Below are 26,719 nucleotides of genomic sequence, written 5' to 3' on the forward strand. Positions count from 1 at the left end.
CTGAACCTTTGAAAAAGCCATAACATCCCTTGAAGATGTCCTCTGAAAATGGGAATGAAACATTTGGTTTCGAGAAGAAATTCATCCCACCACGATTTAATATCCCAGAATATTTTATTAAGTGATAAATTTCTGGCCATGGAACTTTATATTTTACAACTGGAATGCAAGATATGTTTGTGACAATTGAATATTCTCCTAATCCATGTCTGTTTATAAAATTAAGAATTGCACAGACCTGCAAAGTGAAACTTATTTAGTGAAAGAAATTCATTATTGCGGTGGTTAGTACACACTTACATACCTCTCCAAAACAGAGGAACAGTGAAAGATTAATTAATATAATCAGGTAAAATTTTGATAAAGAGATGAGAGATATGTGATGTATTTAGTAGGGATGACACATACTAGAGATGATACACACTGCCAGCATCACACTGGCAAACTGATGCAAAACAGTAGGTCTCATATCCCAACCCAGTCTGGCACACAGTGCAGAAAACTGCAATGCAAAAAAGTAGGTGTTTCATCCAGGCCTACATTGCCAAACAGTGGGTCTGATACCCCAGCTCAGCGAAGCATAAAATGTAGACACCAAAAAGCAGAACAGTGAGTCTGATATCCCGGCTAGCCCAGAGTGCAGTGTAAACACTACAGTCCAAAATAGTGGGTCTAACTACCTCTGCATGCGGTGTGAACAACACAAAGCAAAACACTGGGTCTGATATCATGTCTCGATCCAGTGTGCAGTGCGAACACCGCAATGCAAACCAGAGGGACCGTGGATCTGACTCCATGGCCTGGCCCAGCGAACAGTGTAAACACCACAGTGTAAAACAGTGTGTGTTATATCCGGACCACAAGACATGTGTACACTTTTAACATGGGGTGCGATATCCCCGCCAAAGCAGGTACGTATTGTGAACACGACAGTTTCAAGCAGTGGACCTAGTATCCCAGCCCAACACAAATTGTGAAGACGCCGATGCCAAACAGGGTGTCTGATATCTCGGTCCAGACGAGCTGACAATGTGAACACTGCAAAAACAGTAGGTCCGACGTCGTGGCCTGGTCCGGAGCGTTGGGACCATAAAATGGGTGAGCACGTTAAGTACGGAGTGAGCACGTAGGTGAACACGTTGTGGACGTACCTGAAGGTGTTGTCGGTGAGCGGCGGCCGAGACTTGGGCGCGGCGCGGCCCTGCCGGCCGGACCACGTGTTGTAGGAGGAGGGGTGGGGGGAGGGCGCCGCGCGGCCCTTGCTCCCACTCTGCTGCTGCTGGCGGCGGGAGGCGGCGGGGGCGAACAGCTCGGCGGGGGCGTCGCTGAAGCCGCACTCCACGGCGCCGCACGTCGACCGGCTGCGCGTCATGGGCGCCGCTGCCTGCTGCGGCTGCTGCTGCTGCTGCTGAGGAGACTCTGCAGGAGGGCAAAGTGTTCTGCCTCTTACACTGACCCACTGGCAGGCCGCTCTACATAGCTCTCTCTCGTGCACACAGGTTCCCAGATCTCAACTCATAATTAATTACTTAACAAGAATATTCAGCTGATTAATCTTACACATTACAAATGTTTAGCAACCTTTGACTGCTTATTCAAAACAAATACACAAAACAGCAACCAATTGCTTATTTCAAATAGCTACACTACTGTCCATTAAAATTGCTACACAAAGAAGAAATGCAGATGATAAACGGGTATTCATTGGACAAATATACTAGAACTGACATTTCATTACATTTTCACGCAATTTTGGTGCATAGATCCTGAGAAATCAGTACCCAGAACCACCACCTCTGACCGTAATAACGACCTTGATACGCCTGGGCATTGAGTCAAACAGAGCTTGGATGGCTTGTACAGGTACAGCTGCCCACGCAGCTTCAACACGATACCACAGCTCATCAAGAGTAGTGACTGGCGTATTGTGACGAGCCAGTTGCTCGGCCACCATTGACCAGACGTTTTCAATTGGTGAGAGATCTGGAGAATGTGTTGGCCAGGGCAGCAGTCGAACATTATCTCTATCCAGAAAGGCCCGTACAGGACCTGCAACATGCGGTCTCGCATTATCCTGCTGAAATTTAGAGTTTCGCAGGGATCGAATGAAGGGTAGAACAACGGGTCGTAACACATCTGAAATATAACGTCCACTGTTCAAAGTGTCGTCAATGTGAACAAGAGACGACCGAGACGTGTAACCGATGGCACCCCATACCACCACGCCAGGTGGTACTCCAGTATAGCGATGACGAATACACGCTTCCAATGTGCGTTCACCGCGATGTCACCAAACACGGGTGCGACCATCATGATGCTGTAAACAGAACCTGAATTCATCCGAAAAAATGACGTTTTGCCATTCGTGCCCCCAGGTTTGTCGTTGAGTACACCATCGCAGGCGCTCCTGTCTGTGATGCAGCGTCAAGGGTAACCGCAGCCATGGTCTCCGAGCTGATAGTCCATGCTGCTGCAAACATCATCGAACTGTTCGTGCAGATGGTTGTTGTCTTGTAAACGTCCCCATCTGTTGACTGAGGGATCGAGACGTGGCTGCACGATCCGTTACAGCCATGCGGATAATATTTCTGTCATCTCGACTGCTAGTGATACGAGGCCGTTGGGATCCTGAACCCACCGTTTCCATATTCTGCTAACAGTCGTTGGATCTCGACCAACGCGAGCAGCAATGTCGCGATACGATAAACCGCAATCGCGATAGCCTACAATCAGACCTTTATCAAAGTCAGTACTTGATGGTACTCATTTCTCCTCCTTAGACGAGGCATCACAACAACGTTTCACCAGGCAACGCCGGTCAACTGCTGTTTGTGTATGAGAAATCGGTTGGAAACCTTCCTCATGTCAGCACATTGTAGGTGTCGCCACCGGCGCGAACGTTGTGTGAATGCTCTGAAAAGCTAATCATTTGCATATCACAGCATCTTCTTCCTGTTGGCTAAATTTCGCGTCTGTAGCACGTCATCTTGGTGGTGTGGCAATTTTAATGTCCAGTAGTGTGTTTATTCTATAAACTTGTTTTCGAACCTTTTCAGCCTCATCTTCAGATGGTCCACAGGAAGTTACATGACTATTTCAAAGCATAATGTGTAGTTATGAAACTTTGCCAGCGTCCAGCATGTGCTGTACCACTGTTGCTTCTTACAAAGGTGTTTATACAAAGATATAACGTACTACTTTGCTCAGAGAGATTATCGTTTTCGTTTGCATGTAATATAGTTGACGTATGATCAAATACTTAAATCAAAACTGGTGTTAACGTGAATGGCCAGAAATAAAATAATGTAAAGTTACGACATTTGCACAGAATTGGAGCTTTTTGTATGTTTGTAGCAGCTAAAGATAATATGTATATAGCATTGACTTATTTTAACAGTATTGACCTTCTTGAAGAAATCTAAATGTTTATCAAGACAAGAACAGCACCTGACTATCTACTCAATGACCCAACTGAACCGAGAAACCAATTCTTACTTCAGAACGCCGAAGACTTGCTCGTTCAAAACAGGCAATCAGTCAAGAAACCCCTCTACCTTGCCTCCACCCACCAGTCTCTCCTCCAATGGCCCCCTGTGTCCCACTCACTGCATGTTACCTGCACTGATCTCAACATAAATATCCTTCCGCAGAACAAATCCTGTACTATATCTCTCAATGTCCAAGCCTTCTGGTGCTTAAATAGATCTATACTTAGCGAGGCACTCATAAACACCTGCTCATAAACCCTTGCAGAAGGAAGCCATTAAAAATGGTTCAAATGGCTCTGAGCACTATGCGACTTAACTTCTGAGGTCATCAGTCCCCCACAACTTAGAACTAATTAAATCTAACTAACCTAAGGACATGACACACATCCATGCCCAAGGCAGGATTCGAACCTGTGACCGTAGCGGTCGCTCGGCTCCAGACTGTAGCGCCTAGAACCGCATGGCCACTCCGGCCGGCGAGTTTCAGCTCCAAAGGACACCGTTTGGACCCGTGTTTTGAGCTTAACTAGCCGTCTTCTGCTATATCATCCAAAGGCTAACCTCTAGGGGACACCAGTAGACTGCTTATGAAGACCCTAACAGGAGCCGAGTCGGCGAGTTTTGGAGAGGAAACGAGCCCTGAACTCCGGGCGGGCCCGTACCTTGCTGCGAGGGCCTCCTGTACTGCGACTGCGGCTTGACCTGCAGCGAGGCCATGCGGCGCGGCGACAGCGTCACCTCCGGCAGCTGGTCGCGGCTGTCCCTGTCGCTGCTGGCGCTGCTGCAGGCGCTACCGGGCCGGCGCGGGGGCGGCGGCGGGGGCGGCGGCGGCGTGGGGGCGGCGGGGGCGGCAGCGGGCTCCGCCTCCCGCTCCGGCTCTTGCTGCCGCGGGGTCGCCGCCTCCTCGGAGGTGGACACCACCGAGTCTGGCGAGGACGCGTGGCGGCTCAGCTCCTGACGCTCTGCCAACACAGCCACCGAACGACCAGTCAGTGCCAACATCGTGCCGAGTCCTTCTTCGCAAAACCTCCCCCTGCTTCTCTGCACCGTACTACATATGCTGCATGAAGCAGTGGCACACAGGAGTTGCAGTTAAAATCGTACCATCTCGAGCTACCTCAGTCGATCTTTGCACGTGTATGTCCTATTGTGAAATCTTAACGCGATTTCAGTTTGCGGGCGAGAAGGTGGATAAACTTTGCATTACTTGAACGAAGTTAACAACGATGATCGACACTACTTTCACAAGCTGCGATATCGTCGCGAAAAAACAGTGACCCGTATATGTAATAACTTTCCTTTAATTTACGTTTATGGTCACAAACTTTTTGTTAACAGATTACCGGTTTCATCAGATCTGTTTCATGAAAACAAAGTCCTAATGTACTGCAGCCATTTGACGATGCCGAGTACCGAAACCGGCAATCTGTTAACAAAACGTTTGTGACCATAGACGTAAATTAAAGGAAACTTATTAGATCGACACTACAATGAACGTCTTCACGATCAGTTCTCAGTTCCTGCTGAAACTTACGGGTGTACAATTGTTGCATGTGAAACTTTTTTACACCTGACGTTTCGCCCACAACTATAGTGGCCATCTTCAGAGGTGCTCACGGTTCCAATGGGTGTTGCCAAATGAAGAGTTGGACGTGAGACATAAATATCGTAAAAATGGTTTCATTCTCTCACGTCCGACCTCTCAGTAGACAAGACTTGGCGGAATCGGGATAACGTCTGAAGATGCCCGACGCAGCTGCGGACGAAACGTCGTGAACAAAACAGTTTTACGCACCGCGAGCTACAAACAAAAATTTAACTTTGCAAATCTTAGATTCCATTGAAAACATGGACGTGGTTAAGTTCGTGGGACACACGTGGTTAACAAAATCGGTCAACTTATAATCCTTTTTTGTTAGTTAAAGTCCGATGTTAATGAAGGCAGAAAAGAGGTTCTGACCTATATTTTTTAAATATGTGCAAAATGATTGTTAACCACGAATGGGTTAAACGACACAGCTCGCCTACCTGAGGCTTGCGCGTCGGGCGCGACGCCGCCGTCCTTGCACTCGTCCGCGGCGACCTCCGAGTCTTCGGCGACCGCCTTGACCCCGACGACGCCGTCGTCGACGCCCTGGGCCGGCGGCGAGCTGGCGGCGGCCACGGTGCCTAGGCTGCGGTAGCCCTCGTCCGACACCTCGGAGCCCGAGTCGTTGTGGGCGTCGGCGGCTGTGGAGGCGGAGGCGGGGGCAGGGGCGGAAGCCGGCGCCGGCGCCACCGCGGGGCTGGGGTCTCTGTCCTTGCGCTGCAGCGGCTTGCCGGGGCTGGCGTCCCTGCTGCGCTGCGGCCCGGAGCCGCCCCCAGCTCCAGCTCCAGGGGCGAGCGCGTGCGGCTTGGCGCCGCCGGGGGTGGGCGATCTGGAGCGGGAGCGGCCGGCGGCGGGCCGCGGCGCAGCCAGCGACCGGCGGGGCGTGGGTGAGCGCGAGCGCAGGCCCGTGCCGCCCCCACCGCCGGGCGACAGCGGCTGCGGCTGCGGGGGCGGCGGGGGCGGCGTCGGCACTGCTGCGCTCGGCGGCCCGCCGCTGCCTACGCTCGACGCCGACGATCGGCGGGTGCGCGGCGGCGACCTGCCGCAAACACACACACACACACACACACTGAAACCTTCCCGTCTCCTCTATACCTCTTTTCTTCCCTTCTACAATAACCTACGAAACCTTTCCTTAGGATTTCTATCTCTTGCTTAATAATAACAAATGAAATCTTCCCTTTGAAATTTATTCTCTTTCTCATAAAAGTGATTTTCGGATTATTTCGACGAAACATAGAACGTGTTGTCGTCGTGTGGCCCTCAGTCGTTATCTGCAATAACCCAAAACTGTTCCTTACCTTTTTTACTGTTACTGGATCGCCATCTGACTGCTACATCGAACTGCGACATGAATATACTTACTCTGGTTTACTATACTGTATTAACTGCTGGTGGGCTGTCATAATAAGTGGCTGTATATATTACCGAAGCTGACGTTATTCTTTAATAGCAAAAGCTGACGTTATTCTTTAATTAATTTGACTGAAGTTACGTAATTCATAGTTAAACTTTGTCTTGACAACAATAAAATTTTTCAAAGTTTTACGTTCATGGTTTTTGGGATGGATTATAATTAGAAATGCAATATTGCTGGCAAAAGTTAATTATATTCTGAATGAAATGATTTTACAACGTTCAAATGGGACTTACTTTTTACAATAATTTACAACTAGCAATGCGCAAATATACCTTCACTAGTCTTGAGTTTCTCAAAAAATTAATTCAATAATATGAGTTCCTCTTATTGTAATAGTTAGCTGATGTCTCTCTACATCCGTTTATAATCTCTTGTAAATCATAGCTAGTGGCTGACAGGCACACCGCTCCTCCCAACATCACGCTTCAGATCTTCTACCAACTCGCGTCACATCTCGCTTACTACTGACTTCCTACGAACGCTAAAGGGCGATCTCTCCTGCCAACAATGCTCTCTGGTGCAGACAATCCCTGCTGTCATTACAAAATGCATCAATGCGCGGTCTTTCCCGGTCTTTTCTTAAAATGTATCCATACGCGGTCTCTCCCGCCCTTTTTAAAATTATATCAATTTTCGGTCTCTCTTACCAACAATACTTTGGTGCAGACATTCCCTGCTACCACAATTATTTCCAACATGACAAATATTAATTATTCGCACTTAATCCTATTAATAAAATATAAACATCTTTCATAAATTGTGATTTGACGATACACAATAGAAATATAAACGTCTTACAACACACACTCTCATCCTCTCGTAGTCAACAAGCTACTAGGATAGCATAAAAAGTAGTGGCAACACTACCGTAACATGGCCAGTTCGAGCACCCTGATAGTACTTTTTAGGAAACACGAACAATATGCACTGATCGAGGTTGAAGTGGTACGTGTACGGAGCGCACAATGTTTTCAGGAACTGCCTGAGGCGTGTGGCGATGCACCATTGCCATATCGCACAGTGACGAGATCGGTGAAAGAGTTTCGGGATGCCTCGGATGTCATTCGAGATTGGCCCCGTTTGGCAAGTCCCCCCGCGGACAACATAACACTTGTGCTCCTTCCCTCCCTGCTGGACTGCATCCCGTCATCCTTCGTGACAATGCACGATCCCACACTGTGGATCCAGTGCAGGAGTTCCTGCGTATTTGAAGGTGTTATATACTGGAACATCCACAGTACTCAGATGGTGTGAGTCCGTGCGGGCCGGCCGGAGTGGCCTAGCGGTTCTAGTCGCTACAGTCTGGAACCGCGCGACCGCTACGGTCGCAGGTTCGAATCCTGCCTCGGGCATGGATGTGTGTGATGTCCTTATGTTAGTTAGGTTTAAGTAATTGTAAGTTCTAGGGGACTGATGACCTCAGATGTTAAGTCCCATAGTGCTCAGAGCCATTTGAACCATAGTTCGTGCGGTTACGACTTATTCGTCGAAATGAAGGACGACATGCGCTACAACACAAGAGATGACATAATCCGTGCCATAGGGAAGCTTCCTGTGAGACATCGAATGAGATGGACGCACTGGCCGTGTACGGCGACTTCCGTCCGTGTAGCGAAAGGTGATCGGCGAATATATTGCGAGCATGTGATACGGTCAACGCCTGTCAATCAAGTCTCGTATGAACTATAACACTCTTGTCAAATATGATCGATACTACAACGAAGGCGTTAACTTTTTATCCAGTCCATGTGTCAATGGTTACAGCATCTCCCCAAGTGTTTAACTCACATTACAGGTGCTCGGTAGTGGACACCGTTTGTGACGCGGCAAATACTAATACGTGCATGCAGTTCACCAAGCCACTGTTGGTGCAAATCAGTTAATTGTCTTCCCTACCCGCAGGCGCGAACTAATCCGATGCGACTTTACGGAGCACTCGATTTCTTTGGATGTTACGACACACCTGTCCCTTAGCGATGCACCCTGCAATAACGCCACGGCACGTACTGCGATCGAAATTTTGGTAGATGCTGCTATGGGTCTAAATTCTGTGCCTCGTAGTATTCGTACAGACGTCTTCTGAGGCCGGCCAGGGTGGCCGAGCGGTTATAGGCGCTACAGTCTGGAACCGCGCGACCGCTACGGTTGCACGTTCGAATCCTGCCTCGAGCATGGATGTGTGTGGTGTCCTTAGGTTAGTTAGGTTTAAATAGTTCTAAGTTCTAGGGGACTGATGACGTCAGAAGTTAAGTACCATAGTGCTCAGAGCCATTTGAACCATTTGAAACGGCAAAGGTACTCATCCATAACACTCTATCCGGGGTTGCCACAGGTATTGCTACAGGTCCTTTGCTGTTCATAATCTATATAAACAATTTACGAGACATTCTCAAGAGCCGTCTTACATTTTTTAAAGGTCATGCTGTCGTTTAACATATGCTAAAGTCTTCGGAAGATCAAAACGAATTCCTAAATAATTTACGTGAGATATCGGCGGCGTACGAATAATACCAATCGATCCTTTAATCCCGAAGCGTGAAAATCATCAAGTAGTGTACATGAGTATAGAAAAACGTTACATTTGTGTTACATCTTTCACAAATTTTAAAGTTGTGATTCAAGTAAATACATGGGGATAACAATTGCGTTTAAGTGGCACAGTACTTAGAAGACACAACGAATCTACTAAAGAGACTGCCTGCATTACGTTTGTTCAGCCTCTTTTGGAGTGCTATACTCCTGATGCACGGGATCGGGTCCCCAGACAGAATTGACGGGGAACACTGAAAATGTTTAAAGAAGCATGTTTCGTGTTGTATTATCGCAGCATGTGAAAGTTGCTAGATTTGGACGGGTTACTCTTGTAACCGAAATATCAGATCTGAAGATGGTTCTAGTTGAACCGAAACCGGTGATATGAATAAAAATTTTGCAATCGACGGATTATAAGTAACATTGTAAAATTCACTGACTGTGTAAGTAGGCTGTTTAGGTTTTTATGTTGGTAACGCCACGCAGCGCTCTGTATGAAAATCACTGGCTGTGCTGTGTGCAGTCTGTGGCTGGTTTGCATTGTTGTTCGCTATTGTAGTGTTGGGCAGTTGGCTGTTAACAGCGCGTAGCGTTGCGCAGTTGGAGGTGAGCCGCCAGCAGTAGTGGATGTGGGGAGTGAGATGGCGGAGTTTTCAGAGCGGATGATCTGGACAGAGACAGTAAATTTGTAAGACTGGAAGTCATGAACTTATATATATATATATATATATATATATATATATATATATATATATATATATATATATATATATATGACTTTTGAACACTATTAAGGTAAATACAGTGTTTGTTCTCTATCAAAATCTTTCATTTGCTAAGTATGCCTATCAGTATTTAGTGCCTTCAGTAATTTGAATCTTTTATTTAGCTGGCAGTATTGGCGCTCGCTGTATTTCAGTAGTTCGAGTAACGAAGATTTTTGTGAGGTACGAATTCATGAAAGGTATAGGTTATTGTTAGTTAGGGCCATTCTTTTGTAGGGATTACTGAAAGTCAGATTGCGTTGCGCTAAAAATATTGTGTGTCACTTTAGTGAATGTCTGAGTACGTTCAGCTTTGCTCAGTTGTTTGAAAATCGAATAATGTAACAGGTTTATCAGCACGATCATTTTTAATTTTTCTAAGGGATCGTTTCAACTGCTGCTATCCTATCAGACATTATGTCTGTTTTTGCAAAGTTGTGGTATGTTCAATGCGCACACAGCTTACGACAACGTAGCCGGATAATATCTTGAACAGCAGGTGATATTTGAACAGGTGAAAACCCCGTCACTTTCAAGGCACAAACACAACGAAAGAGCGCTTTCTGAGAGAATTTAAACCACTCTACCATCATCGGCTAGACCGACGACGGATCATAGTGCAGCAGATACAGAAACACCACACACATAACGTGAGTTCCGCTACTGCCCCTGTGAAAGGTCACAGCAGATTTCCCATTTATTCTTGCATAATAAGAGCTCGTACTCCGTCGTCGACGGCAGGTTAAATTCTACTTTTCCTTTACGAACCATTCACATTGCACAAGAAACGCATCGTATCCCCCAGCAAGACACAGATTTTGATCGTTTGCGTGGAACGCGGCGGGCACAGGAGAGTTACATACTCAGCCGCCGGGCTTGCAGAAGGCACTCGCCGCCGCGCACCGCCCTCCGCCTCTCTCTGTAATTGCAGGTCAGCAGATTGCGGCGGGGCCGAAGAGAGCGCCCCCGGCCAGCTGGGAACGAGCCGAGAGCGGGTCGAGTGCGCTCCAGTCCAGGCAGCCCACCCCTCGCTCCACCTGGCCTCTGGCACCACTGCAGCGGCCCGGCTGCCTCGGGGTTGCAACACTTGCACGGACTGACATTCGCACGGAGTTACACTGGCACGGAACCTGGGCCTCTTGCCGCGCTAACCGGCTTTTCACAGGTGCAGGCACACTGACAAGTCTAGCAGTTCAGCACAACTGCTCGTGCGAACTGACTCGCGCTCACACCACAGCAGTTAGCAACCTCGCATCGCTTCAAGGTTGCTAATTAACGCGTTTCGTAGCAAAATTATTTTTTAAAACTGATGTATTAATGAGAACAGACAATGAAATTCAACGTCATGAGAAGTGACAATGACATTGAACGTCTCCTTTGTCCGGCAATGTAGCTGAGTCGACAGCGAGCCGGCTTGTCATGCCGGAAGGGCCGGGTTCGATTCCCGACTGGGTTGGCGATTTTCTCCGCGCAAGGACTGAGTGTTTGTGTCGTCATTTTATCCTCATCGACGTGCAACTCGCCGAAGTGCCGTCACATCAAAAGACTTGCACCAGGTGATCGGATCTACCCGCCACACGACATTTCATTTCAACACCTCTTTTAATACTTCGATGATGCAAAGAACGGGGTAAGCTAAGTTAGAAACATGGTATTTCTTACGACTGTTGCAGCCTTACTATAACTGCTGCTTCAGGACGAAATTTAAATTGACATATTTATATTTCCTTATCATTTTACACTGAAGAGTCAAACTGGTACACCTTTCTAATATCCTGTTGGCGCCCGCGAACATGCAGAAGTGCTCAACACGACGTGGCATGGACTCGACTAATTTCTGCAGTAATGCTGGAGGGAACTGACATCATGAATCCCGCAGGGCTGTCCATATATCCGTAAGAGTACGAGGGGATGGAGATCTCATCTGAACAACACGTTGCTAGGCATCCCAGATATGCTCAATAATGTTCTTGTCAGGGGAGTTTCGTGGCAAGCGGAAGTGTTTAAACTCATAAGACTGTCCCTGGAGTCACTCTGTAGTAATTCTGGACGTGTGGGGTGACACATTGTCCTGCTGGAATTGCCCAAGTACGTCGGAATGCACAATGGACATGAATGGAAACAGGTGATCAGACAGGATGCTCACGAACGTGTCACCTGTCAAAAACATGGCTCAAATGGCTCTGAGCACTATGGGACTTAACTTCTGAGGTCATCAGTCCCCTAGACTGAACTAAGGACATCACACACATCCATCCGCAAGGCAGGATTCGAACCTGCGACCGTAGCGGTCGCACGGTTCCAGACTGTAGTGTCTAGAACCGCTCGGCGTCACCTGTCAAACCCGTATCTAGACGTATCACGGGTCCCATATCGCTCCAACTGCACACGCTCCACACCATTACAGAGCCTCCACCAGCTTGAACACTCCCCTCCAAACATGGACCATGGATTCAAGAGGTTGTCTCCATATTCGTCCGACCAGGCAACATGTTTCCTGTCATCAACATTCCGATGTCGGTGTTGACGGGCCCAGGAGAGGCGTAATGGTTTGTGTCGTGTAGTCATCAATGATACAGGAGTGGGCCTTCGATGATGTTTCGTTGAATGGTTCGCACGCTGATGGCCTAGCATCGAAATCTGCAGCGGTTTGCCGAAGGGGTGCACTCCTGCCACATCAAACAATTCTCTTCAGTCGTCGTTGATCCCGTTCTTGTATGATCTGTTTCTAGCCGCATCGATGTCGGAGATTTGGTGTTTTACCGGATTCCTGATATTCACGGTACACTCGTGTAGTATGGGAGAATCCGCACTTCATCGCTACGTCGGAGATGCTGTGTCCCATGACTCGTGTCCCGACTGTAGCACCAGGTTCAAACTCACTTAAATCTTCATAACCTGCCACTGTGTCAGCAGTAACAGATCTAACAACTCCGCCAGACACTTGTCTCATACAGGCGTTTACATATCTCTGTATTTGAATAAGCATGCCTACACCAGTTTCTTTCGCACTTCAGTGTATTTAAACGTCAAACATAAATACACAGAATGTCGACGAAGATTACTTAGTTTGCTTTTCACTAAAAGATCACTGTCTGCCACCACTTTTAGAGTAATGTTAATTCGAAGACAAGCTCGTAAGCTGAGGTCTGTCAGTGAGCTTCTAAGGGTGGATTTCTTCCCCTTATTCCACCTCAGTTACACGTACGCGTACCGCAAATTATTCTACCACGCAAACATTTGGGGTTACACTCGTCTGGTATGAGGCGTTCCCGGTGGGAACCACTGGGGGCCGAACCGCACAATATTCCTGGGTTCGGTGTGGGGCGGTGATGGGGTGGGTGGACTGCTGTGGCCTGTTGTTGGGTTCTGAACCACTGAGGGCTACGGCGGAACGAAGCCTGTCTGTCGTTTCTAGGTTCCCGGTTTAATACTTACATACATACATACAAGTATACATGTGGACGTAATCGTAGCTGGAGACTTGTAAAGTCGTGAAATTTTATGTTGAGGAAACAGAAGTCTACGAGACTAATTCTGCTGTGAAACTAATCACGCGAACGACACACAGTGGGTATAAAAATTCTAATTGTAGCCGAGTCTGCACACTGTCAACGAACCAGAAAATTAGTGAAACTTCGCAACACTTTGCAAGCCGAAAAGCAGTATGGTAACTTGATCTAACTGGAGATTCATTCGTTGAATTTCGTTGAGTGTTCATCCTGAAAATACAAATATATTCACGTCGGCTTTTCGTTGTTTGCCAAGTGTCCGTAATCTTTCGCATGGAATCTATTGTAATGAATTTTTTTGTTGTGCTCAAAGTTTTGAAGACCATTAATAGAAAGCTAACCGCTTCAAAACACCATCGCATACAATAAACATATAGACTAGGTATCGTGCACTGATACGTTGATGCTGATGTGTCAGAACGCTTTAACGTTTGAAACCCGACCATTAGTTACTTTTATTGCCTTAAAAACAGCTACTCTCCATTTAAAAGTGGAGACATCACCCTATAACTTCAATTAAAAAAAAAAAAAAAAAAAAAAAAAAACGATGGCTGCTTTAGATCTTTAGCGTGTTTACTCTTAGATCCGAAAACTATTTGGCTGTATTCGAATTACAAGTACGTCTAAGAAATTTTTCAAGTACGGATTGCGTAAGTGTTTCTGGCATATCAAAAGATACCAAAACAACTTTTTATTTCTACCACCGTCAAACGGAACCATCTTTACTCCGAACCTGGCATAAGCTGCGAAAAACAAGTTGTAACGTTTCCAGGAAAACTGAAGCGAAACAGTTGGCAGCTAGTCATCGGTAATCAATTACTTTGCACGCTGGCTGTGTAAATGTGAATTTAGGGAATACACTGAAGTCCTGTTCGGTACAATCAACAGTCTCCAAAGAAATAGGTATTGACTTCCAACAAAATATCCCTACCGCTGCCCCTCCTCAAGAAGACTGTGAAATCCAGAATGAGATTTTCACTCTGCAGCGGAGTGTGCACGGATATGAAACTTCCTGGCAGATTAAAACTGTGTGCCGGACCGAGACTCGAACTCGGGACCTTTGCCTTTCGCGGCCAAGTGCTCCACCAAAGGTCCCGAGTTCGAGTCTCGGTCCGGCACACAGTTTTAATCTGCCAGGAAGTTTCATATCAGCGCACACTCCGCTGCAGAGTGAAAATCTCATTCTGGAAACATCCCCCAGGCTGTGGCTAAGCCATGTCTCCGCAATATCCTTTCTTTCAGGAGTGCTAGTTCTGCAAGGTTCGCAGGAGAGCTTCTGTAAAGTTTGGAAGGTAGGAGGCGAGGTACTGGCGGAAGTAAAGCTGTGAGAAAGGGGCGTGAGTAGTGCTTGGGTAACTCAGTTGGTAGAGCACTTGCCCGCGAAAGGCAAAGGTCCCGAGTTCGAGTCTCGGTCCGGCACACAGTTTTGATCTGCCAGAAAGTTTCAAGACCGTGAAATCTTTTTTATTCAGAAAATTGAAGAAAAAAGGTAGTCTGATCTTGAAATTACAATTTACAGCTTCATAAAAGCAGGAAGGGAAAACTTTCCGGTGCTGGTGAATTTTAATGGGTATGTGTTTCGTAGTAACATTCATTTTTTGATGAAATGTTAAAACCTTCTTACCCTTAGTTTTTTAACCTCGGCGACAACTTTAATCATAAATATTAACCAATCTGCATGAAATTATTGCAGGAAGTAGTCTTCATCTGTGATTCTTGAGTTTCCCCCGGCGTATTTGATAATCAAAATATCCACGGGTATGCTGCCGGTCTATAGTGTCCAACGGGCACAATATTTCAGCGATCCGTACGGATCTCCGTGCCGGCACGTTCAGAGGAGCTCAGTACGTCAGTTCACCTGATGATGGCGACATGTATGATAGCCGAAATATTGTGCCCGTTGGACACCATAGACCGGCAGCATGCCCGTGGATATTTTGATTAGTCTTGATCTGTTTGCTTGCTTCTATCCATTAATATTATCGGAAATAATCATCACATGTATGTACCGATAATTAAAGATTATTTACGCCTGAAATTTGAAATAAACACTGAAAACAAAGTATTATCCTTCACATAAAATGAAACCACAGAATCGTTAAACTATGTCTTGTGAATATGCCTACAAAATCTGGCACATCAAAGTTTTGGTGGGAGTACGAGAAATTGTTTTAAGGAATACCATTAAATGTACGTTAAAAATTGAAAACTAGAAAATCAATGAAGTTATGAATTTCAAAACTTGGACATTGCTACATCTTTACATGACACACACGATTTTGAAATCCGGTCGCTGTCGGCAAGGTAGAAGAAAAGTTACATTTTTGGGCGGGGTCTTCCATTTGCACTGCGCCCTGTACACTGCACGTTCGTATCTAAGGCTATGCCGAACCTAATTATGGTCATTCGTCTGAGGGCAGCACACAGCTTGCTACTCTCACGCACTACCGGTCGGCCGCGCTGGGCCATGTAACGACAAGCGAGTGCGAGCGTTGTTCCTCGCCTAGCTGCATCAGAAGGCCTGCTCTAGTCTACGGCATGAGTTACTAGAAATTAGTCTTAACATATGCTGAAAGCTTGTAAAATTTCGAAGAGTCTCTTTTTATGATACACTACTGGCCATTAAAATTGCTACACCACGAAGATGACGTGCTACAGACGCGAAATTTAACCGACAGGAAGAAGATGCTGTGATATGCAAATGATTAGCTTTCCAGAGCATTCACACAAGGTTGGCGCCAGTGGCGACACCTACAACGTGCTGACATGAGGAAAGTTTCTAACCGATTTCTCATACACAAACAGCAGTTGATCTGCGTTGCCTCGTGAAACGTTGTTTTGATGCCTCGTGTAAGGAGGACAAATGCCTACCACCGCGTTTCCGACTTTGATAAAGGTCGGATTGTAGGCTATCGCGATTGCGGTTTATCGTATCGCGACATTGCTGCTCGCGTTGGTCGAGATCCAATGGATGTTAGCAGAATATGGAATCGGTGGGTTCAGAAGGGTAATATGGAACGCCGTGCTGGATCCCAACGGCCTGGTATCACTACCAGTCGAGATGACAGGCATCTTATCCCCATGGGTGTAACGGATCGTGCAGCCACGTATCGATCCCAGAGTCAACAGATGGGGGCGTTTGCAAGACGACAACCATCTGCACGAACAGTTCCACGACGTTTACAGCAGCATGGACTATCAGCTCGCAGTCCATGGCAGCGGTTACGCTTGACGCTGCATCACAGACAGGAGCGCCTGCGATGGTGTATTCGACAACGAACCTACGTGCACGAATGGCAAGACGTCATTTTTTGGGATGAATCCAGGTTCTGTTTGCAGAATCGTCGCATCCGTGTTTGGCGACATCGCGGTGAACGCACATTGGAAGCGTGTATTCGTCATACTGGCGTATCACCCGGCATGATGGTATGGGGTCCCATTGGTTACACGTCTCGCTCACCTGTTGTTCGCACTGACGGCACTTTGAACAGTGGACGTTACATTTCAGATGTCCTTCGACCCGTGGCTCTACCCTTCATTCGATACCTGCGAAACCCTACATTTCAGCAGGATAATGCACGACCGCATGTTGCTTGTCCTGTACGGGCCTTTCCGGATACAGAAAACGTACGACTGCTGCCCTGGCCGGCAAGTTCTCCTGTTCTCTCACCAACTGAAATCGTTTGGTCAATGGTGGCCGAGCAACTGGCTCGTCACAATACACCAGTCACTACTCTTGATGTACTGTGGTATCGTGTTGAAGCTGCATGGGCAGCTGTACCTGTACAAGCCATCGAAGCTCTGTTTGACTCAATGCCCAGGCGTATCAAGGCCGTTATTACGGCCAGAGTTGGTTCTGAGTATTGATTTTTTAGGATCTTTGCACCCAAATTGCGTGAAAATGTAATCACATGTCAGTTCTAGTATAATATATTTGTCCAACGAATACCCGTTTATCAGCTGCATTTCTTCTTGGGGTAGCAATTTTAATGGCCAGTAGCGTAATTTATTTTGTCTTTACTAGTTTCATGCTGGTTGAGAAAGTATGGATTGAGTTTCATGCCATCTGCTTGCTTTATCACTGACAACATTTTGTATTGGCTGTCTGCCCGTACAAATGTTGAGTCTAAGAATCCCTCGAGGCTAATGCTGCGAATATTCCCTAGAAAAGGCTTGGCCTTTGAAACAGTCTTGTAAGTCTCCACTTGCGAATATCTAACAAATTTGAAGAGACATTTAGCCGATTTTGTGTCTTTTCTAAGAAACAGCACAAGGAGGTAGCCCTTTTCAGTCCCCCATTACATTTATTTACAATATTTACACGATTGACAATGATTACATTAAACTACTTTTCAATACTTCCGACCTTTTCTTCGTCATTGTAACTTCTGTGTGTAGACTACACAAGTCAGACATGATTTTGAGTTCCCATTATTTTTGAGTTTCTTGAAAGCATTTGCATTCTCTTCGTCAGTCTCCATTCGTGATCTTTTTCTTCTTTCCCCAGAAAAGTTTACAATTCGTCGATTATTAATGTATTTATTCTTCGGTTCCATCCTTTTGAGACGTTATTTGCACGATGGCGCCATCCACTGCGGTTCCAGATGTCTCTTGGCATATGTTCGTTATCGTGCCATTGGTCCAAGGAGTAGTCATAAAAGCCCTGCAGACTTTAGTTTTCAGCGACGTATTCTGGAAGGCCAAAGCCCATTTCCCTCCTCCATGTCCATCCGCCCATGTATTTATTCTTCTCCAGCTAGTTCCATAGTAGCCATATTCTCTCCATCCCGTGAACCCCTCTGAGCCGTGCCTTCTCCCTGACCTTCTTCCACCACCTGCCAGCGATCTGGCCTTCTCGACGCGTTAAGAGCCCACACCACTTCAATCTTCTCGCTTTAATCACTGCCACGACGACGAGCGATTTGTACAACACCTGCAGTTCGTGGTTTTTCCTGTCGGCTCTATCTATCCTTCACTGGTTCAAAAATTATTTCAGTGTTCTCAAATGCTAGGACGTTTCCCTTTGGTCAGAGTTCATGTCTCTGCTCCATACATGTCAACAAGTTGTAGATCCCAATCTCCGTGGATCTCGATAGAAGCCGGTAGCTGAGCAGCTTCCCGACTGGAAACCTCCACCTGCATGCTACTTTAATTCTCTCCATTATTCCCAGGTCTATCTCATTTTCCTCAGTGAGTACTACGCCCAAGATATTTGAACCCTTTTACACTTTCAAAGATTTTAGCAGCCACATCCAGACGTTGTCGTCGTTCTCTCTGCTCATTACGAAATATTTCGTTTCACTCATATTCTTCTTCACTATCCCCCTGCCGCTCAATAACAGTTTCCAAATAACTATAGTTTTTTTCCCAATAAACCAGGCGCTCTGGCCGTTGTACCACATCAGCAGTAATGCATTCGATCCAGATCGTACTCACCTCCCTGTCTCGCGAGCCAGCACGCCGCGTTTTATGTGAGCAGAAAATCTTTCACTCTTTCAAATAGATGTTGCATAGTTCTTTAAATCTCTCTGACTGAAGGGCAGATTTGTGTGTTGCAACCTTTACTATAGTAATTCGTGACTTCTACATGGTCATAAGACATTTAGTCAATAATGATTCGTCGAAAATTTCGGGCTAGAACTAAGTCAGTTAATAAAATGTTCCACAGATTATTCGCAACGATCCTACTGAAATGAAGTGAGTCAACATAGTTATTAGGCTATGTGCATACGATTTGTTTCCTGAATATGGCTCCATGCTAGATATTTACGAACTAAGAAATAGCACAGCGGCTTCTATTTAATAAAAATTAACGTTTTTTTCACCAGTCATGTTCCAAGTTCTAAAATACTGTAATTAAATTTTCGTTTGCACATTAGAAATACTTGTCCAGAATAAATGACTTCTGATTAGATTTGAAATTTGCTTTGCTATCTATCGGACTTTTTATGTTATTTGGCAGACGGTAAAATGACTTTTGCGTAAATGTCGTACTCCTTTTAGAGTGAACGAAGTTCATTTTTTGTTTTAATGGTGTAAACTGTGGACATCATTATGCGTACGCAAATCCTTCGAGACGCATTACATAATGTCGTGTTTCAAGCACCAACCTGTGATAGGCAGAGTGAGCTTCTAATTAACTCTTCTAAAGTCGACATTCATCGAAAATGTTTTGACACTGATGTTGCAATAAAAGGTGATTCAGTGACATGCCTGACTTAATGGAAGAATGTACTGTCCCGTTTCCACTTAACACTACCCATTTATGAAGATAGCTTAACCGGTACTGGTAGCCACTGGGTTTAACGGATAAGCATATCCGTTATGATGAATAAGGCGGAAGCTGCTCGGGGACAACACGCGATTTATTATCCACTTTCCGAGTTTACGAGTTTATCAAATAGTGGCTATCTCGCAGGTCGAACTATCGTAGGCGGCTTTCTAGGAGTGTCTTACACTTTAACTACCCGCTCTACTGAGGCGCCCAGCTACTAGATGCTAGATTCTGTGGCGAAAAAAAAACCAGTACGGGTGATGCTTGAGCGGGAAAAATAGTCAAACTGTAATATAGTTTTCCTACATTTTCGGACATTTGACACAGAAAAAGAAGTGGACAAATGTGTGGCAGTCAATAACAAGAACGCCGAAGGTGCAAATTATGTACTCAAGTCATTGGCAAACTGTCCTAAACGCCCATGAAACGGCAAGAAGGAAATATTTGGGTAAATTTAGACGTAAGTGATGAATTTTATATTACCTGTCTTTTCGATTTATTCAGGTATCTCACGTCGCAGCCAGCATTTTTCCGGCGCTCTCATGTGAAATGTATATACACCAGTGGCGGCCCCTGTTAAGCGTTTCTTACGTACCCCACTGCTTGTCCAATCCGGAGCAGGTCGCGGCGCCTGGACAATACCAATGAGCGGGCCCAACGTGTGTTTTGTGCAGAAACATAATCCTCAAATAAACGCCGCGCACCGGTATTCTGAGAGTGATTCGGATCGGATGGTTACTAACCCGCATACGCCTTGCAAGGAACAACATAAATTGCGGATTTCAAGTACTAAAGCTGCATATGGCGTGCGAGCGGCCACATAAAGATTTCAGGTATTAAAATACGATCAGCTCTCCCCCACTTAATGTAGAAGGAGACCAAGTGGACGTGGGTTGCAGAGATGAACGTGGTCTAGAGTGCGCAGCTGTACCAAACCGAACTAAAAACATCAACAACGCAAATGGTGCTCGGGAACTGTGGGTAAAGTTCTCTGATTTTCCGGCCGTGGTCTTCTCGCGACACGTATGTGGGAGAAAGTGGTATGCTGTCTGCCGCTTCTCACAACGTGCCCTCTCTGAATTTTGGCGGCAAACCTCCCCGTAATGGATAACGCTGTCTTTATGGTGCCCGCCGCGGAAGTTTCTTGAGCATATCAGTGGCGCTCTTGTGCTTTGTGAACGATCGCACCGCAAAATCATCCACTCTTCGGTGGATCTTCTCTGTTTCGTCTGTCCCACACTGCTGGGCTATACTCCAAAGGTCGGTCGAAACAGTGTTTTATACGTCACTTCTTTAGTCAATGCGTTATGTTTCCTTGGAGTTCATCCAATTAGTTAGTTAGTTACATGTCCCGTAGATCATTTGAACACTTCTTTTACCGAAATAATGTTGAACGAGTCAGTGTGCAGAATATATACACTAAATTTGGAATTACACATAAAAACTTGGCTTCTGTTTTACAACCACGGCCTTGCATCTGCTTTCTTCTACAACTTGCAGTTACCTAAATTGTACTATTTTCACTTTGAAACGAACCTAGATTTTCGAAAGGCATTCGACACGGTAACAAATGGCTCTGAGCACTATGGGACTTAACATCTATGGTCATCAGTCCCCTAGAACTACTTACACCTAACTAACCTAAGGACATCACACAACACCCAGCCATCACGAGGCAGAGAAAATCCCGGACCCCGCCGGGAATCGAACCCGGGAACCCGGGCGTGGGAAGCGAGAACGCTACCGCACGACCACGAGATACGGGCACACGGTAACAAAAAAAAAATGGCTCTGAGCACTATGGGACTCAACTGCTGTGGTCATAAGTCCCCTAGAACTTAGAACTACTTAAACCTAACTAACCTAAGGACATCACACACATCCATGCCCGAGGCAGGATTCGAACCTGCGACCGTAGCGGTCGTGCGGTTCCAGACTGTAGCGCCTTTAACCGCTCGGCCACTCCGGCCGGCACACACACGGTAACACATCACTTATATAGCACCTTGCGAACATGTGATTGCCTCGACGAACTAAACTAAATAGAATCTAGAACGTTATCCTGGACAGAAAATGTTCTACAGGAATAACGGGTGTGCCCCAATCATGCGTAAAAATTTGGAAATTTGTGGTAAGTTCCTACGGGACCAAACTGCTGAGGCCATCGGTCCATAGGCTTACACACTACTTGATCTACCTTCAACTAACTTACGCTAAGGACAACACACACACTCATACCCGAGGGAGGACTCGAACCGTGACTAAGCGCCCTAGAGCGCACGGCTACCCCGCGCGGCAATTACGCGTAACAGGGCGTCAAATGCTTTCAGTATTCTGTACACAAACTATTTATCGGAATGGATCAGCTGTAGAATAAGGTTGTTCATAGACGGTGTACAAGAAACTATCGGCGTTGGACAATTGTAGGGAATTCCAGACAGACTCGGAAAAATTTTGCACTTGGTGTAATGAATGGCTTTTCCCTTTAAATGTGGATAAATGTAAGATCATTTGTCCATAAGAAAGAGAAAGGACTGTGTATTATCTAATAACAAGGTTAATTGTGAAAATCTTGACAATGTCACTCCGCGTAAATATTTGGAATAATACTAAGAAGCGACACGAAACGGGGCGATCGCGAAGAATCTGTATTAGAGAAGTAGAAAGGAAAACTTAAATTTGTTGGAACAGTTATGGTCAAAACGCAATACATTTGTAAAGGAAATACGAAACGAGACGTTAGTGCGGCCAGTTTTACAATATCTCACGTAGGGCGTGACTGATTGATTTACGGACGGAGACAAAACATATGCGGCCTCGGCCCACTGTTGTCTCCACCGCAACTGAGTTTATGAGTTTATTGTGCGGTTTCTCTCGCCGTAACTCTGGTAAAGCCAGTCAGTGCCTTTAAAGGGTAGTGGGACAGTTTCTTTATAAGTTAATGACGCGAATATTCTGTGTCCTTAGACCTCCAACGCTTTGTACTGGAAGATTAAATGTCGTGCGGTTTCATCCCGTAAACCGCATAGTGTGCATTTCTTTCCTCTATACCCGTTTTGTGAAGGTGTTTCCGATAGTTCTCGTGGTGAGTGAGCAGTCATACTGCAAGTTTAATCTGTCATCCACTCAGTCTCAGGATTACAGAACTTCTCTTGAAACATGGCTTCGCCATCACTAGCTTGCCGGCCGTTGTGGCCGAGCGGTTCTAGGCGCTTCAGTCTGGAACCGCACGACCGCTACGGTCGCAGGTTCGAATCCTGCCTCGAGCATGGATGTGTGTGATGTCCTTAGGTGAGTTAGCTTTATTTCTAAGTTCTAGGGGACTGATGACCTCAGATGTTAAATCCCATAGTGCTCAGAGCCATTTGAACCATCATTAGCTAGGCATAAATTTTATTTTCGCACCTTATTCGAATATTCTACGTGCAGCCTCCTAAACCAGGTACTTGGTTTTATCCTTAGCATCGCCTTAGTGATGCTTAGGACAGGTTCTGTTACAACAAATCGAGTCGTCACACCTGTCCCGACCAGCCTGTCAGCTTGTTCATAGCCAGTGGTTCCTTAGCGATAAGGGACCCACAACGGATTCGTGGCATTCTGGAACGATGTTCGTTGTCGTTGCAGGGGCTGATAGAGATGTGACAACTGCTTGTTTTGAAAATTCCTGGCAGATTAAAATTGTGTGTCGGACCGAGACTCGAACTCGAGACCTTTGCTTTCGCGGGCAAGTGCTCTACCAACTGAGCTACCCAAGCACGACTCACGACCCGCCCTCACAGCTTTAATTCCGCCAGTACCTCGTTACCTTCGCAAAATAACTTCTGTGAAGTTTGCAAGGTAGGAGACGTGGTACTGGCGGAAGTAAAATTGTGAGGACGGGGCGTGAGTCGGGCTTGGGTAGCTCAGCTGGTAGAGCACTTGCCCGCGAAAGCAAAGGTCTCGAGTTCGAGTCTCGGTCCGACACACAATTTTAATCTGCCAGGAATTTTCAAAAGCAGCGCACACTCCGCTGCAGAGTGAAAATTTCATTCTGGAAACTGCTTGTCTGTTTGCATCAATGCAGGTGCCAGGCTGTACCCCTACTCCCCGGTGTTTAGGCACTATGAGGATCAGTTAAAGAGCGGCTAGCGCGTGTACAGAGGCATACAGACTGTCATTTATGCCTCGCTCAGTAGTTCGTTGGTTGATTCGGGGGAGGGGACCAAACAGCGAGGTCATCGGTCTGATAGGATAAGGAAGGTATGGAGAAGGAACTCGGCCGTTGCCTTTCAAAGGAACCATCCCGGAATTTGCCTGAAGAGATTTAGGGAAATCACGGAAGACTAAATTACGATGGCTGGACGTGTGTTTGAACCGTCGTCCTCCCGAATGCGAGTCCAGTCTGCTAACCACAGCCACCTCGCTCGGTACACGAATGGTCTAAGGGGGAAAAAAACGGTAATAGTTGTAGGATAGTTGTGAAATGTACAGCGGCTTCTGATCTGTAGATATTAAATGTTATATTTTGAATTTTATATTTGCAATTTAGGAGCCGCAAGGCTTGTGGTATCACTTAGTTGATTTCAGCCTTCGGATCCGCGCTGTACGCTGCCATATCCTCTCTTGCTGGATTTTAGAAAATCGTTGTACATATTCTTTTCACCAGTCACCGTGTAAAGCATTCACGTGGATCTGAGCTATACACAGAAGTTACTTTTGGTTGGTTGGTTGGTTTGGGGAAGGAGACCAGACAGCGTGGTCATCGTTCTCATCGGATTAGGGAAGGATGGGGAAGGAAGTCGGCCGTGCCCTTTCAGAGGAACCATCCCGGCATTTGCCTGGAGCGATTTAGGGAAATCACGGAAAACCTAAATCAGGATGACCGGACGCGGGATAGTTACTTTTGAGTTTGTAACTTAGTTTCTTAGTATTTCCTTTTCTTTAAACAGACCATCCGTGCGACGCGGAAGAAAGTAAAGAAGAGCAGGTAGGACGTAACGACCTGTCGGCAGCGACGGCATTGGAGGCGGATGAGAAGGCCAGACTGGTGAAGGAGATCGGCCGGCACTCTCCATAGGAACCATCCTTGTATTTGCTGAGAACGCTTCAGGAAAGCAACTTAAGGCCTACAATTGGATGGGCAGATGGGTACTTGAAACGACGTTCCCCGCCGCAATGCAAGCCGAGAGTCTTACCACGACCCCAGCCACCTTGCTACCTTCGTGTTGTCAGTGGCTGGAAAGACACAATGAGGGAAGAATTTCGAAAAAAAATCTATCTAGCGGATGTCCAAGATAAATGTAGGCGTCAAAATTTTTGTTATTGGAAGTCTGACGTCTGTTCAAATGGTTCAAATGGTTCTGAGCACTATGCGATTTAACGTCTGAGATCATCAGTCGCCTAGAACTTAAAACTAATTAAACCTGACTAACCTAAGGACATCACACACATCCATGCCCGAGGCAGGATTCGAACCTGCGACCGTAGCGGTCGCTCGGTTCCAGACTGTAGCGCCCAGAACCGCATGGCCACTTCGGCCGGCTCTGACGTCTGTCAACATGCCGAAAAACTGTTCTCATATCTTTTCGTATTTAGCATTTTCTTACACGCAATAATGGGACCACACTCTAACCACGAACTACGCCCCCGTACCGTGACACAAGCTCCTCCGTGCTTAACTATTGGCGCTACACGTGTTGGCAGGTAAGGCTCTCCACCCAATCGCCAAAAGCCAAACGCTTCAATAGCATTGCCACAGAGTATACCGCAGTTCATCACTCAGAATCAATCGCCTCCAGTCATCCACTGCGGCCGGCCGGTGTGGCCGTGCGGTTCTAGGCGCTACCGCGTGACCGCTACGGTCGCAGGTTCGAATCCTGCCTGGGGCATGGATGTATGTGATGTCCTTAGGTTAGTTAGGTTTAATTAGTTGTAAGTTCTAGGCGACTGATGACCTCAGAAGTTAAGTCGCATAGTGCTCAGAGCCAATTGAACAATCCACTGCGGCCTGATGACTCGTTTAGCGCAGACGGCAGAAACGTATGGGTTAGGAGCAGCTGCTCGACCATTGGACCCCATTCTCTTTAATCGTGTACGCACATTCACTGCGCTAGGTCGACTGCCGGCAGCACTACGGGACTCGCGAGAGATTCCTGCCACTTATGTCAGGTGATTTTTTACGGTATGCTTCCGCAACGGTCCACGATCCCTGTTTGTCACCACATTAGCTCTGCCTGGTCTCGGTTTAGCTGTTGTTGTTCCATCGTGTTTCCATTCCACAGTCACCAACAGTCGACTTGGGAAACTGTAGAAGGGATTACATGTAGCCGATGAATTTGAGACGCGGGTGACATTCAATGACTAGGCCACGTTCGAAGTCATTGAACTCTGCTGGCCGACTCGTTCCGTTGTTTCTGCGCCTCCAGTGACAGCACAGTAGTCACAGTCTACTTTTACACTGGCAGGTCCTCCTCCTGCGACGTCTAGAGGACAATTCCACATATAAAGCGGTGTGGGGATATTTTCGATGAGATATGCTTCCCACACCGCGTCACGTGCCAACGGCGCTACCAGGCGGGCAGCGGTCACCGTGTTTTGCTTTGTCGTGCTGGAAACAAGCTTCGAACGTCCGCTGCCTGGAGTGTCGCACCGAGGCGGGCAGCGAGGGGAGGCGCAGCCGCTTCCGCTGTGTGTATTGGCCGGTGCCGGAAGGGAGCCAGCCCGCTGACAGCTGACACCGAACGCCACTCTGGGCCGAGGCGCGGCGCGGCGGCGCGCGTCACCCGCCGATACTGCAGGTGCGCGGCGGGCGGCGACCTCGCCGCCGTCACTAACCTGCCCCGGCTTACGTGTCCACTAGCGGCACCTCCTGTGTCTACAACCAGCTCCGTCTGTCCTCGCCCGCCGGAAAAAAGAGTTCCGTGGGCAGCGCAGGCATCGAGACCGAACCAGCACAGTACGCCTGCAGGAAGGGACTCCCGGGAAAATGGAAGAGAAATGCAATCGAAACAATGTCGTTTTGCAGAATTCAAGGGACCAATATTTCTGATTCCTTATCATACCGCTATGGGGACACTGGACGCTCGTTTAGGAGACTGCGATTCTAAACCCATTCCCACCTCCCCCATTCCACCCCTGTCACCCCCCCAACCCCTCCTTCCTC

General features: G+C 46.9%; 1 protein-coding gene across 1 annotated transcript in view; it reads right to left on the bottom strand.

The window, feature by feature from the left end:
* LOC126419733 (GAS2-like protein pickled eggs) overlaps window positions 1-26,719 on the bottom strand; it is an 817,704-nt gene that overhangs the window by 19,514 nt on the left and 771,471 nt on the right. The window contains exons 8-11 of the mRNA XM_050086911.1: window positions 5,517-6,115; window positions 4,353-4,450; window positions 4,151-4,277; window positions 1,152-1,419 (exon numbers count right to left, since the gene is read on the bottom strand). Coding sequence (XP_049942868.1) covers window positions 1,152-1,419; window positions 4,151-4,277; window positions 4,353-4,450; window positions 5,517-6,115 — 1,092 coding nt within the window. The remainder of the gene's footprint in view (window positions 1-1,151; window positions 1,420-4,150; window positions 4,278-4,352; window positions 4,451-5,516; window positions 6,116-26,719) is intronic.

This window comes from Schistocerca serialis, chromosome 9 (genome assembly GCF_023864345.2).
Source record: "Schistocerca serialis cubense isolate TAMUIC-IGC-003099 chromosome 9, iqSchSeri2.2, whole genome shotgun sequence".
Classification (NCBI taxonomy): Eukaryota; Metazoa; Arthropoda; class Insecta; order Orthoptera; family Acrididae; genus Schistocerca; species Schistocerca serialis.